The following is an 18197-nucleotide window of genomic DNA, read 5'->3' as shown; positions in this document are numbered from 1 at the left end:
GCTCTCTTGCTCTCACCATCTCTTGCCCTTCCACCTTCTGCCATGGGATGATGCAGCATGAAGGCCCTTGCAAGATGCTGGTGCCACGCTCTTGAATTTCCCTGTCTCCAGAACTCTGATCTCATTTCTGTTCTTATAAATTACCCATTCTATGATATTCTGCAATAGCATCATAAAACAGACTAAGATACCCACCTTCCTCCCCTTTGCCTACCTTCAAGTCTCCAAAGATGTTTGCATTATTCTGCAGGCAGAATAATGGTAATTTCAACAGACGTTCTCCTTTTACAGAGATAATTTCCACTGCAGCTAATTTTATAAGTTATTTAGCACCACTATTCTTTAGTATACTATGGAGCAAAGTAGCAAGAGTGTGTCAGGCAGAAGTTAGTCAACCTAAATTATAAAACCAACTTTTAAATTACTGATAACTTAAAAATGAATGATTTCAGGAAAATCTGCCAGACTTTAGAGCAGAACTCCTTCCCTGGCCTATGAAAGATCAGTTCTCAGTTGACCTTGATCTCCACCAGACATTGCCTTTCACCATCATACATTTCCTTTTCGCCTTTCTTCATTCTCATTTTCTGTTCATTTATGAACAGCACCATATAATTTCTTCTTACTATAACTGCCTCGTTTCTAACCCTGACTCCCCTCTCTGTCTTTTTTCCTCTGTCTTCTGCTCACCTCTGATCACTCACCTCAGCATTTATCTTCATCACAACCTTTATCTTATAAGAAACAGGAGGGAGGGACCTGAAAGCAGGGAATCACCATGTTGAGATCAAATGTTTTAAAATAATTTTGAACTTCATTGCAAAGAAGTATGGAAAAGACCAGAAGAAAAACAATCAGGGGGGAAATAGTGAGGGCCTGAATTAAGGCAGTAGTAGCAGTAAAGGCAAGGTAGGAACAGAATTTTCTTTTAATATGCTGAAAATAGACTGAATAGGATGTGATACCTGACTATAGGACAGTGATAAAGGAGAGGGAATGAAAAATGACTTGAAGTTTTATAACTTTGCTGATAGATAAATGTGGTTCATTTAATAGAAACAAGAAACTAAGACAAAAAATCAGGTTATGAGGGAACCAGTGTGTTCATATCCGGACATGTCGAGCTACATTCAGTGGTGAGGTTCAATGTGCCAATGAACAATCGGTATTCTAAAAGGGCAGTAAAACTTCTAGATTTAAAGACAATCAAGATTAGTAACACCCTCCAACTATTTTTTTCTTTACTTACTCCTTCACTTTACCAAAATAAAATATGTATTGAGAAGCCACTGCATGCCAAGTCCTGAAATAGCCATTAGAGGTGGGAAAAAGGAAAAGGAAGGAAATAAAGTGAACAGAGTGCCTGCTCTCAGGGCATTTGCAAGTTGTGCTGGGAGATGACACCATAACAGTGGCATGAAGTGCTGGGATGAGGGGAATGTTACCAAAGCAGTCTTCATGGAAGAAGTGGCATTTATTGGGGATAAGGCAGTTCTTTTTCAGGCTCATTAGCCAACCTAATACCTGAAGAGGGATTTCATGCTTTTTGCTTTGCCTTCACAGTCTGTATGTCCCCTGTGGTTCCAGGCCAGGTAGAATGCAGATTCCCTCCACAAAACACAACCACAGATTTGACTTTACTGTGCTCATTTTCATTTTTTTCTGTGGAAGTAATGCTGTTACTTCTTTGTGGAAGAACTTTTGTTAAACTTCTACCTTTTACATATTGGTAACAAAGTATTTATGATTGACTCTTGGAATTCTAGGCAACATCCTAAATCTCATGCTTGCTCTGAAATTGTCCATCTACCTTCTGGGAGAAGGTGCTACCCCGACAAAACATAGAGTGAAGCATCTTGACAGATAGAAAGCCAGTCTAGCAATTCCTAAATTTAGGCCAGTCCAGCAATTCCACTCCAAGATATTTACTCAGAAGAAATGAAAACATTAAGTCCATGGAAAGACTAGTACAAGAATGTTCACAAAAGCTTTATACACAATAATAAAAAAACTAGAAACCACCCACATGTCCATCAATTGCTGAATGGATAAACGAATTGTCATATATCTGTACAATGAAATATTACTCAGGGATATAAAGGAAGAAACAACTGAATCAACAACATGGATAAATCTCAAAAGCATTATGCTGAGTGAAATAAGCCTGACAGAAAACAACTACAAATTGTATTATTTCACTTACGTATGAAATTAAAAAACAAAGACAAAAACAACTATAGCTCTAGAAAGGAGATCACTGGCTGCCAGGGCAGGGTGGTAGAGTCGGAGATGGACTACAAAGGAACTTGAGGGAAACTTTGGGTGGTGGAAATATTATATATTATAATTGTGGTAGTAGTTACATTATACATTTTCCAAACTCATCAAATTGTACATTAGATTGGTTGTTTTATTTTATATAAGTTATACCTCAATTCAGCCAATTTTAAAAAAATAAAAGAATGAGCCAGGATGAGCTGACAAATAGGCCCAAGCTCTCCCAGCCAGAAGATGTTTATGGCCCTCGGGAAGCTGTCAGATATCTTAGCCCTCTGGCTCTCAAGAATTCCTCTGCCTAAATACTTCGGCCTCAGATTCTGAGACTCCCTAGCTGCTACGGACTAAGGATCTCAATAACTCACTCTCATCCTGCCACCCACCTGCCTACAACCTCAGGCCAGCTCACCCAGCCTGCTCACCCAGACAGCAATAATATTATAATCCTAAACCCTTCAAGCCCTAGGCTAGCTACCTGATGATGACAAAACTTTACCCTAGAACTATTGACTGGGGAAAATACCTGAAAAGGATTACACTTTAAGGCATCTGACTATTTAGCGTCTGAAATATAGACTCTTGGCTCTTCTGTTGTTATGAGTTTCCTAAAGGGACGAGAGGCTGGGCTTGTCTGTTTGAAACCACAGTTTCTCTACAGCTGTCTGACTCCCTGTGATTCTACTGAGTTCTTGTTTTCCATCATCCCTGTGGCAAAAACCATGGTTGATGCCCAGGCCCCTGAAGCAGATGATTTTGGAAGAGGGAAAGGAGTCCTGAGCTTAAAATGAATCTTTACTGCAATATAGCCCTCAAATCTGGGAGAAGTCCTGAGTCCTGAGTTTCCCAGTCCTTAGTCTGGGAGAAGTCATATGCAGAAGACTTGTTTCTCCATCACCAAATGCCATCACTCTTCACCCTTTCCTTCATCCCACTGATGCTGTCAAACAAAATACAAGTCTGAAATTTCTAAATAACATTTCTAAGTTCCATTTTTAGAATTTCAGTAACTAATGTATGAAATTTGCACCAGAAACCTTATAAAAAGTGTTTATTGCACACTTGATGCCATACGAAGGAAACTTACATTCAGTGAGCTGTGATGTGCCAAACACTCCATGTCTATGATGTGCCAAACACTCGACAAAGCTATTTGATGTGACTTACCTAATCTAGTCCTCACAATAATTCTGTTAATTACTTGCATACGATCCCATTATTTGCAGATAAATTCATAAACTCTGGAAACTGCATATAAACTGGTTTAAAGCTTGATTTAATATTCACAAGATCCTGGGTTTGAATTCCTTCTTAGCTGCCTACTAGCTGTGTGGACCTTGGGTAACTGAGTTTCCTTCTAGGTTTGTTTTCTCACCTATAAAATGAAGAAATTTCATGATTTAGATCTGTGTCCCTGCCCAAATCTCAGGTAGAATTTTAATTCCGAATGTTGGAGGTGAGGCCTGGTGAGAGATGATTGGATTATATGGGCTGTTTCTCATGAATGATTTAGCACCATCCCCTTGGTGCTGTTCTTGTTTAGTAAGTTCTCATGAGATCTGGTTGTTTAAAAGTGTGTGGCATCTCCCCTCCCCTTTGCTCCTGCTCCTGCCATGTAAGACACCTCACTCCCCTCTTTGCCTTCTGCCATGACTGAAAGCTCCCTGAAGCCTTCCTAGAAGCAGATGCCACCATGCTTCCTGTACAGCCTGCAGAACTGTGAACCAATTAAACCTCTTTTCTTATAAATTATCCAGTCTTAGGTATTTCTTTATAGCAATGTGAGAATGGACTAATACAGAAAATATATCCAAATTCACTAAGCTTTGAAAGGATTAAATAACATAATTAACACAATAGGCACAATAAGTATTAACTATTGGTTTTATCTCAAATGCCAGGCTAGCTTCAAATGGAATAAATACAACACATATGGACAAATACCACTCTCAACTGTTCTGAGGTTGAACTTGCACACCACAAATACCATTTTGTCCTGCAATTACTCCTGCCCTTCTTCAGTCAATGTGGTAAAACTTTTATTTTTTATTACTTAACCTTTAGATTCAGGGGGTATATGGACATATGGTGTGAGGCTAAGGTTTTGGCTTCAATTGAACCTGTCACCCAAAGAGTAATGTAGTACCCAACAGGTAGTTTTTTTAATTTTGGTTCCCTCTCTCCCTCCCCCATTTTGGAGCCCCCATTGCCTATTCTTCCGATCTGTTTTTTTTTTTTTTTTTTTTTTTTTTTTTGAGACAGAGTCTCGCTCTGTCTCCCAGGTTGGAGTGCAGTGGTGCCGGCTCACTGAATGCTCTGCCTCCCGGGTTCACACCATTCTCCTGCCTCAGCCTGCCAAGTAGCTGAGACTACAGGTGCTCACCACCATGCCCGGCTAATTTTTTATATTTTTATTAGAGACGGGGTTTCACTGTGTTAGCCCGGATGGTCTCGATCTCCTAACCTCGTGATCCGCCCACCTCGGCCTCCTATAGTGCTGAGATTACAGGCGTGAGCCACCGTGCCCAGCCTATTCTTCCAATCTTTATGTACATGTGTACCCAATGATTAGCTCCCACTTGTGAGAACATGCTTTTTGTTTTTGTTTCTTTGTTAATTCACTTGGGATAATGGCCTTCAATTGTGCCCATCTTGCTGCAAAGGACCTGATTTCATTCTTTTCTATGGCTGGGTAGTATTCCATGGTATATATAAGACCATATATATATTTTTTATCCAGGTTGATTCTATGTCTTTGCTATTGTGAATAGTGCTGCAATAAACATGTGAGTGCAGGTATCATCTTAGTAGAACAATTTACTTTCCTTTGGTTACACACACAGTAGTGAGATGGCTGAGTCAAATGCTAATTCTATTTTCAGTTATTTGAGAAATCTCCAAACTGCTTTCCACAGGCGTTGAAGTAATTTATAGTCCCTCCAACAACATATAAGTATTCCTTTTTCTCCACAACCTCACCAACATCTATTATTCTTTGACTTTTTAGTAATACCCATTCTGACTGGTATGAGATGGTAAACATGGTAAAATTTTGATGAGAAAAAATATATATAAAGCTTCTGCCTTCGATGAATATATGAGGACCATCTAGGTGGTTTCATGTTCTCTCTTTCCCAAACTATCTCTAATAACTCAAACTAGAAGAGGAAACTGTATTCTTAGGCCAGCCTTCTCCTTCACTCACCTGTTCTGGATATTTGCTCCCAGTGATCTCTGCTACAGTGTTGAAGGAATCAGTATCTAGATAGGTCTTTGCCCCCATCTTTAGCTGAATGACAATTTTGATCCCACGAGAAGCCATTCTTGACATCATTTCTGCATCTTCCACCGTAATACAAGCTGTTGGAATCTTGGGCACGCCATCCTGGTATTCCTGAATACCTGTGTGAGGACTTGAGAGAAGAAGCCACCAGGTTACCTTGAAAGTAGAAACAGACCAAAAGACTTTTTTGAAAGCACCTGTATATTGATATTTGACTTCCACTTATCTTTGTTTGCATCTGGGAAACAGGAAAGGTGGGTAGTATTGATTTATCTGCTTTTGATGTGAACGTAATTTTTATTTTTTGTTAAGAGTAAATTAGAAACTTCAATTTAATAATCATCATATGTAAATTATTTGATAATTTGGATGATCCTTCAAAGTTGCAAATTGCCACAAACTCTGAAGGACATTAACAGTGCCTTCATGATCAAAAGGTACACACATCCGTACAAGGAGACAAGCGAACTCTGAAGTTTGTCAAGGCTGCAGACCAGAAGATCCACATGTCTGGAATAAAAGTGGCCCAGATACATGTAGCTCTGTGGTTACTGCCTGCCAGTGGGCCTACTCTCTTCCCACCCAAACACAGAGGTCTAAATATATAACTTCACATTGGTGGTAGAACACCACGCAGGAAAAGTGTAGAATAATGTCTGGGAATATATTCGTATTCTCACGAAGTTGCTGAATAAATCCAGGCCCTTAATTTTACTGCCACAAGAGAAAAAAAACCTGTTATACTTTTGGCACTAAAGGAGAAATACCATCCCAACTGGTCAGATTTTTTCCTGCTAATTTCTAGATGTTTCTTACATTCATAGAAACTTACAGTTGAAGCCTATATTAATCTGTTGATTCCAACTCTGTATCTACTAATGAAGCTTATCAAAGTCATTTTCTAAAATTGCCCTTTCGAACGGTTCCTTTTTACCCCTGAGATATGGCTCCAAACCCTCCCAAGCCACAGAGCTCTCAGGACCAAACTGTCACAGCTTCCAAGCGCATGCCACAGTCTATTCCTATCTTCTATTAAAGCACAGGCTAAAAACTTCCCTTTTGAAAATTAGTTTTTTCTTTTCATATTTCTATATTTGTTTCAGCTTGTCTCATATTTACAGAACAGCTTTCCTCCTCCTTTTACTCACAACACATTTCTCTCCGACAGATGATAGCTTGGTGCTGATCTCCTATAGAAGCAGCTGCAGTCTCCACATGCACAAACACAATGATGCAGTCTTATCTCTAACTATATTCTTGGTGTGATTGTATTGTTGTAACCATATTTTAGGTGACTATTTACTTAGAGAAACTGCAATGTAGAATGGTTAAAAACAGAAGGTCTGGAGCAAGACTGCTTGGGTTCAAATCTGGGCTTATTGCTAATTGGCCTGGGGCAAGTTACCCACATCTTTGTTTCAGGGGCATCATCTATAAATGGAAGTGATAATAATACCATTTCATAGAGTTATTTTGCAGAAATAATGAATATGTACAAGTAAATCAGTTACCCTCCAACACATTAATCAACCAAGGCATTTTAAATATTTATTTTATTAACTTGCCTATTCAATTATCCCTGCAGAAACTGTCTAATCTCAAGTGATTAGTGCCATCTGAGTATACCCTCTATGAACATTTCTAAAAAGTAGACTGCAGGCTGGGCGCGGTGGCCCACGCTTGTAGTCCCAGCACATTGGGAGGCTGAGACGGGCGGATCACGAGGTCAAGAGATCGCGACCATCCTGGCCAAAATGGTGAAACCCCGTCTCTACTAAAAATACAGAAAAATTAGCTGGGTGTGGTGGCCGGCACCTGTAATCCCAGGAGATTACAGGGTTAGTGAGGAAGGAGAATCACTTGAACCCGGGAGGCAGAGGTTGCAGTGAGCTGAGATCACACCACTGCACTGTAGCCTGGGTGACAGAGCAAGGCTCCATAGAAAGGAAAGAAAGAAAGAAAGAAAGAAAGAAAGAAAGAAAGAAAGAAAGAAAGAAAGAAAGAAAGAAAGAAAGAAAGAAAGAGAGAGAGAGAGAGAGAGAGAGAGAGAGAGAGAGAGAGAGAGAAAGAAAGAAAGAAAGAAAGAAAGAAAGAAAGAGAAAGAAAGAAAGAAAGAAAGAAAGAAAGAAAGAAAGAAAGAAAGAAAGAAAGAAAGAAAGAAGGAAGGAAGGAAGGAAGGAAGGAAGGAAGGAAAGAAAGAAAGAAAGAGAGAGGGGGAGGGAGGGAGGGAGGGAGGGAGGGTGGAGGAAAGAAAGCAAGGAAGGAAGGAAGGAAAGAAAGAAAGAAGGAAGGAAGGAAGGAAAGAAGGAAGGAAGGAAGGAAGGAAGGAAAGAAGGAAGGAAGGAAGGAAAGAAGGAAAGAAAGAAGGAAGGAAGGAAGGAAGGAAGGAAAGAAAGAAAGAGAGAGAGAGAAAGAAAGAAAGAAAGAAAGAAAGAAAGAAGAAAGAAAAGGAAGGAAGGAAAGAAAGAAAGAAAGACAGAAAGAAAAGAGTATACTGCAAATTTTATTATTCATCAAAAGGAGTACAAAGATTTATCTTCCAAACCCAGAACTTGGAATACAGAGACCCTGAGTCTAAATCCCTGGGATGCATATAATTTACTCCAAATTCTGGTTCAGGTTCTGGGGTCACCTAACCTAGGTCAGACCCCAGCTCCAGCATTATTTGCAACTAAGATTACCTCTTTGTTTCTAAATGTCCTCATTTGTAAAGTGGAGAATAATGTTAGCATTGACCTCATAATATTGCTATGAAAAATAAAAGAGATAGTATACATAAAGGATTTAAGACAGTGTTTGGCACATAGTAATTACTTAGTAAACATTAGTTGTTATAACTTCTTCAGTGCTAATTTTTCCCACTGAGCTAGTGGAGTGATTAATGACCAAAAATTACCTTGCAACATGTAGGAAGACAATCTAAATATTTATTATTCATATTACCTTACGTGATGTCTGGGATTCAACAAACTCTCCTTGTTCTCAGACTCTTACTCAAGAGAAGGTCAGTATAACACTTCTTAATAGGCTCTTTTAAGTAATGTTTCTGGACAGATTTGTACTTACAGGTTTCTGGTAAGATTTCTTCAAGTGGGGACAGTAAGCCGGGCATGCACCCATGGCTCAGCTGAGGAGATGGCACTGAAAGGCATCTTCTAATTTTAATTTAAGATCTAAAAACCTTTGAATTTGTTTCTGAAACAAAGCATGTCTTCCAGTGGTGGAGCATCTATCATTGTTTCATAGAAGGAGGCAAAATGAAGACTCAGTTTTATTTAAAATCCTCTACTTTCACTGTAGTAAAATTATTCTAAAGGGATCAATCAGCATAAACACCACCTTCCTGTCTTCATTTACAAGCCCCTTCTGCAGTTTATAAAAGCAAAGGGCAAGCTACCAAGGATGCCATAACAAATCTAAATAAGATTTAAAGATGAATAACAATCCTCTATAAACTCTTCCAAAAAACAGAAGAGGAGGGAACCCTTCTCAACTCATTCTACAAGGCCACCATTACTGTCATCAAAACCAGACAAAGATATCACAAGAAAACTACAGACCAAAAATCCCTTATAAATATAAATGCAAAATATCCTTAACAAAATACCAGCAAACAGAACCAGCAACATATAAAAAGCATTATATACCATAAACAAATGGAATTTATCCCAGGAATACAAAGTTGATTTAACATCCAAAAATCAATTGATGTAATATACTATATTAATATAATAAAGGACAATGCCACATGATTATCTCAGTAAATGCTGAAAAAGTATTTCACAAAAATCTAGCACTTTTTTTATGATAAAAATCACTAATCAAACTAATGAAAGAGTACTTCCTCAATCTGATAAAAAGCATCTACAAATATCCCACAGCTAACATCATATGTAATGGATAAAGACCGAATGCTTTTCCCCTGAGATCAGAAATAAGACAAGGATGTTTGTCTCCCCACTCCTATTAAACATTTTACTGGAGATTCTAATCAGGGGAATCAAGTAAGAAAAAAGAAATTTAAAAAATTCCATATTGGAAAAGAAGTAAAAATATATCTTTTCACAGATGACATGATCTTTTTTTGAGTAAGTTAATATTTTTAATAAAATCTTATTCTAACTAATTATTTAGTTTTGTATTAATGCATTTTTAATATCAAAGCCAAATTTCTAGAGTGACATGATCTTATATACAGAAAATCCTAAGGAACACACACACACACACACACAACTATTAGAACTAATTAAGAAGTTCATCAAGGTTATCAGATAAAAGACCAGTATACAAAAATCAACTGTACAGCAGCAATGAATAATGCAAAAGCAAAACAATAGCAAAGAGTAATCTGAAAATTAAATTAACTAAGCAATCCATGTAATCATAATAAAAACAATAAAATAGTACAAATAAATTTATCCAACAAATGAGACCTGTACACTTAAAACTATAAAATATTGTTAAAATAAATTAAAGATCTAAATAACATGGTAATGCCCCCCAAGTTGATTTACAGATTTAATGCAATCCCTATCAAACTTCCAGCTGCTTTTTTAAAAAAAAGAAATTGACAAGCTGATTATAAAATTCATATGGAAAATCATTCAAAATAACCAAAACAAGTTAGAATAATAATAAAAAAAAAGTTGGAGAACTCATGCTTCCATATTTAAAAACTTACCATAAAACTATAGTAACCAAGATAGCATGGTACTGGTATAAGGATAGATATATAAACCAATAGAGTAGAATTGAGAGTCCAGAAATAAACCCTTATAGGAATGGCCAAATCATTTTCAACAAAGATACCCAGACAGTTCAATAAGAATAGAAGAGGATTTTCAACAAATGGTTCTGGGCAAAGCAGACATCCACATGCAAAAGAATAAAGTTACATTCTTAAATCATGCCATATACAAAATAATTTCAAAATGAATCATAGCCTTATATGTAACAGCTAAAACTATAAAACTTCATGACTTTGGGAAAGGAAATTGTTCCTTAGAGACAACACCAAAATCACAAGCAACAAAATAAAAAACAGATAAACTGAGCCATCGAAATGTTAAACTGTTGTGCTTTAGAGGACACCATCAAAGAGTAAAAAAGGCAACCCATAGAATGGGAGAAAACTTTTACAAATCATATATCTGATAAGGCACTTGTATCTAAAATATATAAAGATTTTTTACAATTCAATAATTTTAAAATTCAATTATAAAAATGGGAAAATAATTTGAATAGACATTTCTCCAAAGAAGATATATAAATGGATTATAATTACATGAAAAGATGCTGAACATGATTAGCCATAAGGGAAATGCAAATCAAAACCTCAATGAGATGTCACTTTCCATCTAGTAGAATGGCTATTATCAAAAAGAAATAAAAACAAGCATTGGGGAGGATGTGGAGAAATTTGGATCCTTGTACATTGCATGTGAAATGGCAGCGTTACTCTGGAAAACAATTTGACAGTTCTTCAAAAAGTTAAACATGTACTTATTACATGGCCCAGCAATTCTACTCCTTGGTACATACTATAGAGAAATGAAAATATATGCCCACATGAAGAAACATTACACACAAATATTCATAGCAGCAATATTTTTAAGAGTCAAAAGGTAGAAACAACCTTAATATCTATCAAATGATAAATATGTAAACAAAATGCAGTATAGCCATATAATGAAATATTACCAGCAATACAAAATGACATTCGGTACATGCTACAACATGGATGAACCTTGAAAACATTATTCTAAGTGAAAGAAGCTAGTCACAAAAGACCATATATTGCAAGATTCCATTCATATGAAATGCCCAGAACAGGCAGATCTAGACAGAGTGTAAATTCAATAACGTAAATTTCAGGTTTTAGATAGAAAGTAAATTTTAGGTTTCCCAGGACTGGTAGGGGAGAGTGGAATGTTAATAGGTATGAGGTTTCTTTTTGGGAATTTGAAATGTCCTAAAATTAGATAGTGATGGTGGTTGCACAACTCTGTGAATATACTAAAAACCATAGAGTTATGCATGTTAAAGGAGTAAGTTTTATTGTGTCTGAATTATATCCCAAATAAAACTTCTATTATAAAAATCAAAATAAGAATGCTAAGTTTCCAATTTTTCTTTAAGGAGAGAATCCTAGTATCTATCTCATTAAAAAATTATACTTCCATGGACCAAGCTGATGATATATGTAAAAGCAAAGCCTGCTGGTGTTTGAGCTTGCAAGATAGTATACCCCAAATATAAAATGAACATGAACAAATGTAAGTCTTAAATCAGTTTTTCAAATTTCATTAAATTTCTTGTGTATCTTATGAAAAGTGACATCATTTGAAGCCAGCAGAATATTTTCCCTTGATCTACATGAAATAAATGCAATGCTTAAATAAATAAGTTTGGAATTTCCTACCTGATTATCACACATCAATCAAACTCCCTTCATGTTAGGCAGTTCTGACTAGCTTCTTATAAAAGATACCAAGCCCTTTATGTTTCTGAGCATTTCAAAATTTGCAAAGCTCAAATCAATCCTTGAAAGTGAGTGTCAGCTTATAGGTTAAATACCCAACAAGAGGACACTTATGTATCTCAGTGAAGAATATGTAAGTCTGTGCAGGGGCATATAACACATTGACTAAAATAAAAATTATTCACAAATAGTTTAAAGCCTTGGAATATTTCCTAAAAAAAGATCTGGAGGTGGGAATCATAAAGATTGTGAGCTTTTGAAGCTATAATATTTGGTTTCCATAGAAGTTTTTTTAAGCTTCTAATTAAAAGAGCACTTATTTTTCTTATTAGAAAAGCTTATTTGATTTAAAAATCAACTTTAAAATAACTCTTGGAAAATGTTCAATTGACTTTATTAATTTTTTTTATATCTAGCACCTTAAGAGTAAATTTACCTAAGACTTTTAAACTGTCATTAACAACACAAAAGCAAAAGTTTCATTTACACCATAATTCACAAAGGGAGAGCACTAAAATATTCTCAACTCCCATGGGTTTAAAAAAAAGAGAGAGAGAGAAGGAAAGGAAATCTGCTCAAGAGAGAGGAGATGGGACTAAATGTCCTTTCTAATTTTTATGATTCATTTGAGATGGCAGAAGAGAGGCAAGAAAAAGTCAAATTCTTGAATTCTATTCCATATTGATGACAGACTCCATATGAACAAAACTCAACAGACATGTTTATTATCTTATGTTCATCTGCAAATCTCACAAGAACACGATTACAGTGTCAGAAAAACGTAGCTTCTTCCAAAGTAGAGGCAAGCAGCCAATTCCACAAGAATGCAAGAAAGAAAGAAGATGGTCAAAATGTTAAGGGGAATAAAATTGTTTGGTATTTAACATCCACACCATACATGAAGGACTTCTGGCTTTTTCTCTTAAACATAAAAACATAAAAAAGATTCAAAGATATAGGAGGTAAGTTCCTGTGAAATAAAGATAAAAGAAAATTTAAAATAGCTAAAATTTTACACTTAATATTTTGTGAGCTAGAAGGTATTGAATAAATGTTAGCTTTTGTGTTTACTGTACATTCTGTAACCCATAATAAACATCACAAAATATATGAGTTTCCTTGTTTCCTTTCTGATTTAATTCTACTGTATGTTACAATTTCTGCTTCCTTGCACATCCTGTTGGTTTTGTTTCTCTGGATAATCTTGACTAATACAACCACCATTAGTCGAATTTTCTTCTATTTGCAGACAAATATATCCCAATGTTTGCCATGACCAAAATGATAAATCAGTGCGTTATATATTTCCAAATTATAAATATTAAGCCTTTTCTCTCACAGATATATAACTTCCTGCCAAGTAAATCTGAATTAAAATTACTGTAAGAAGTTATTACACACCTAAATTATAATAAAATCTGGTACTGTGTAAGCTATGGGAAAATTATACATACAGGTTAAGCATCCCTAATCCAAAAATCCCAAATCTGAAATGCTCTGAAACTTTTTGAGCACCAACATGATGCCAGAAATGGAAAATTCCACACGACTTCTGTGGCCAGTGGCAGTCAAAATGCAGTTAAAATTTCGTCTCATGCACAGAAGTATTAAAATATTTCATAAAATTACATTTACATTATGTGTATAAGGTGTATCTCAAACACAAGTTAACTGCACGTTTAAGACTCGAGTCCTATCCCTATGATATCTCATTATGTACATGTAAGTATTCCAAAATCTGAAAAAATTCAAAATCCAAAACATTTCTGTTCCCAAGTATTTTGGATAAGGGATGGTCAATCTGTACATCCAATGCTGGTGGCACTTAAATTAGTTTGATCTTTCTAGAGTGTGATCTCCCACAATGCAGCAAACCTATAAAAATTCTGATTTTGTCTTGGTTATTTTGCTTTGGAGAACAAACTCCTCGGCAATATCGTAAAAAAAGAAAAAATAATTTGTATTAAGATGTTCTCTGCATCTGTATATGTATGTTGAATTCTGGAAGAAACCCAGGAGAGAAACTTCAGGAGAGGAAGTGGCAAAAGAGAAGATGTCTATGACATGTAAATGGGTTGAAAGCAGTGCATAGAAACGTAGATGAAATAATGTTAAGTTAAAAGAAAATAACTGAACACAGTACACACAGGATAGAGATTGAACATGAGTTTGCAATGATGTAAACTGAGTTCATATTCACTAGGTTCTTTGAGAAACTACAGTCACCCTCTGTAATCAAGCAAACTGCAGCATTAACAATAAATAGACTTAAATTCTTAGAAACATGTGCCACAGCCTGCTTAAAAAAAAAAAAAAAAAAAAAAAAAACCTAGAAGCTAAGCCTGAAGCTATCACAGCAGCAATTTGAATCCTTGAAATTCTAGCTCCCAGGCATCTAAGCACCTGTGGCAAATTATTAGAAAGATATCTATTGAAATGTTCTTTCCTTACACCATCAGTTACATGAAATACTTGCAGCTGAATCTCTCCATAGTGCCAGCCCATCAGTGGTTCCATCTAGGCAGAATTACAAAGTTAATATTTTCTTGATGTCAATCGCATGTGTGTTCAAGGACTCTTCCAATACATCTGTTAATGTTTTAACTGTTTATTCACATTTGTGTACATCTTCTCTGCCTTTGAGGCAACAGACACATATTTTAGTCTTCTAATCTTTAGAAAAATTGTATATGAGGTATTTGTCCCACACAATGATATAGAAGAGGACAGAATTAATTCTGAAGACTGCTGGCGCCAATAAGAAATCAGTACTTAGTGAATTCAAAGGAGGAAAGTAACGTATACAAACAGCATCTGTGCATCATTATCAGTATAACTGCTTAAATAACGTATTTCCATGAAATAAGAATGGGTGACTTTTGGTATAAAATTTTCTTCCCCTTGGCCTTTTTTAAACCTTAGTTTGGTATCAGCGTTTTTTTCTTCCTGTTAGACATCACAGAAAGGCCTTTATTCAAATATGTAGTCATCTCTGAACGCCACAGATTTAAGGAAGGGTGATATTTTTGTTCCATAGATGCCTAAAGCATACACCATTGTGTCAAAAATCACAAAATACCACAAAGAGATGTTAGGCTTTTTGACAGAACACTCCAAGTTAGCACTTACTGAGCATTTGCCCTGTGCCTGCCAGTGTGCTATGTGCTTTTCACACATTAATTCATTTACCAGTTATTACACACCTGTGAAGGACTCTTACTGTCCCCATTGTACAGATGACAAAATTGAAACAGAGAGTCTAAGCCTATGGTCTCACAGCTAGAAGTTGTGTTATATTCTAGAATCTATAGAATCTATCTTATATTGCCCCTCATCCTTTTGGGATGATGACGATTACTGTTAGTAGCAATAAAAATGATTACTATCTAATGAATATTGATGATATATACTGAGATAAATAATTTCATACATGACCTTATTTAATCTGTATATCAATTCTGAGATAGGTGCCGATATACTCATTTCTGAAGTGAACTAACAAACACAGAGTCCATGAATGGGTCAAGTACTCTGGGCAAGAAATGAACTTTGTGACCAGGCTTTTATTCTTTCCAGGTTTAAGGGAACCTATTTAAGTAACGCAGTACCTTTTAATCTTTATATTCCTTCTGATAATCATACCAGAAAAAACAATATATATAAAGCACTGTACTGTGCCTGATAGACATGTGGTTTATAAATGGTAGTTATGATCATCACCACCCATATTTTGCATGTTCTTCTATACCGAAGTATCACTCATCTTTGTATTTATTTTATACCCATTTACACACATTTACGTCTTCTGTATAGACACTATCTATTTTGCTTTTGTGTACCTAGTGTCTATAAGCTCAATTTCTGGACCAAAGTAGGTGCTCTGAAGATGTTTATTGAATTTTGCTAGTCTGTGGCTTCTAACACCAACTTTCTTTCATTATAGAATCATCTCTTTGATCTTTATTTGCAGTTTTTCTTCAGGCTAACTTTAGCATTTAGTTATTATGTGTCAGAATAACATGGAAGTCTTGCTAAAACAGATTTCTGGCCCAACCTCTAGAATTTCTGATTTAGTAGGTCCAGGGTGAGGCCAGAGAACTTTCATTTCTAACAAATTCCCACATGATGCTAATGCTGTAAGTCTAGAGTGCTGGAGACTTCAAGACTTCACCAGCGGAAAGAATTTATTCAAAGATAGGTCCTTGTCAATGAAAAAAGTGTGATCTCAACAGGCGTCACGTTCACAGACTCGATCACAAATACACCTAAGTACTTACCATGTGCAGGACACTAATGCAGATGCCGTGAAAGAATCAGTCCCTGCTATCAAGCAAATGGCATTTATTTTGAACAATATTAGATCCATGCCCAGTGTGACTATAGAGTTATGGATTTAATGATTACAGTAACAAATCTGCTCAAACTCACATTTAAAAAGGAGTGTTTTTTTCTCTAAAACCATCATCACGATGGTAGGCTGCACAGTTATTGTGTCAATTGCCCATTGCTGTTAACAGTTTTGGGATTTTTCCTCTGAAATTGCCTTCCGAGCATTTGGCAGCCTTCCAAATGGTCTAAATGAAGGCAAAAGTTGGTGCTTTAAAATTAGAATTAATTTTTGAAAACAGCCAAAATATGATTAACAAAATGAATGAATGATTTGGGGTTCAAATCAAGATATATTATAAAATAATGAGACTTATTTGTAACTTGTAGCTCATCAATTGGCCATAAAGACCATTTTAAAAGAGATTAGAAATGTTTACATCAATGGCACCTGCACTAGAATATGCGTTTAGACTTAGAAGTTATTTATATGATAATACTGATTAGATGTATACATTCTAGTATATTTGTTTCCAAATGCTCTAAAAATTATTTATTCCAACAGAATTTCAAAAAAAAATTGCAGCAAACTAAAAAACCAGTAATAAGGAAATTGTAGTATAAATTACGGTGTTCAATTTCAGTGGAATATTTTGCAGTCATTAAAATGTTAATTATGCAGTGTAGGAAAAAGATGAAAAATTTGATATATATAGAAAATGTCAAGTTGTATGTAAACTATGATAAGCAATATAAAGTTTTATACACAGGGAATAGAGGAAATATGGGATAATAAAAATAGGTTTGAATGGCAGGGGAAATGACAGGATTTTTTCCTTGTGAATTTTCTCATTTTCATATAACTACAAAATTTATACTTTAAAAAAATCAGTCTTTACTTTAAAATTTCTATCGACATTTTCCTAGGCAACAGAAAAGTATGAACAAGGCTAATCATAAACATTGTGAGAATGAAGGTATGAGTGTTTATGTATGTATATAATATGAGTTATTGAATACGTCTGAAGTCAGCTAAAGAAACTCCCTGAAAACAGATGCATAGGGGCAAAGATTCCCCAATTGTTTGAGAAAGTGTATACAATGACCTGCCACATAATTTATAGATGTGAAGGTGAACATGAGTCTATAAGATGACCACAAGGTCTAAATCAGATTCCCAATCTAGATACAAATGATCGGTGTATCAGTTAAGACAGGCAAACTTATTCACTGATAACAAACAGCCCCTAAGATTTCATTCACTAAAACAAAGTTTCCTTTTCTTCTCACATTACCTATACATCCCAGGCCAGTTGGGTGTTCACGTTGGCCTCAACCTCACTCTGGGATCCACGCTAATGGAGCAGCCACTCTCTGGAAAGCTGCCAGTCACTGTGGCAAAGAGGACAGCACTCGGAAAGGTCTCTCTCATCAGTAATTAAATGCTCTACTCACATCTCATTGGTTAGAAAAAGTCACATGTCCTCACCCAAACTCCAAGGGATGGAGACATACAGCTCTGTTTTATGCAGGCGAAGAGCCAGAAATATCTAGAAACCAGTGCTAACGATTACCATAGGGAGCCAAGAGTGACTCAGTGAAGACAAAGGGTGGAAGGAAATCAACAAGAGACTGAAACTGGGCACCATAAAAACACACTAAAGACCAAATAAAGGAAGGGAAAGTCATATAACTCTGCAACCACTAAAAATATATTTTGAAGAATATTTAATGCCACAAGAAAGTGATTAAAACATGTTTCAAAATTGTGCATATACCATTACCTCAATTTTGTATTTATGCAAATTGATTAATTATATAGCAAAAAATGAC

At 35.8% G+C, this 18197-nt stretch overlaps 1 protein-coding gene across 14 annotated transcripts in view; it reads right to left on the bottom strand.

Annotated features, from left to right (window-relative positions):
- CPQ (carboxypeptidase Q) overlaps positions 1 to 18197 on the bottom strand; it is a 492586-nt gene that overhangs the window by 256015 nt on the left and 218374 nt on the right. For all 14 annotated transcript variants that reach the window (XM_077943878.1, XM_077943882.1, XM_077943876.1 and 11 more), the window contains one exon: positions 5480 to 5687. In XM_077943878.1, coding sequence (XP_077800004.1) covers positions 5480 to 5687 — 208 coding nt within the window. The remainder of the gene's footprint in view (positions 1 to 5479; positions 5688 to 18197) is intronic.

The sequence above is a fragment of the Macaca mulatta genome, chromosome 8 (assembly GCF_049350105.2).
Source record: "Macaca mulatta isolate MMU2019108-1 chromosome 8, T2T-MMU8v2.0, whole genome shotgun sequence".
Taxonomy (NCBI): Eukaryota; Metazoa; Chordata; class Mammalia; order Primates; family Cercopithecidae; genus Macaca; species Macaca mulatta.
Note: the sequence above shows the minus strand (reverse complement) of the source record. Positions and strands in the feature narration are given on the sequence as shown.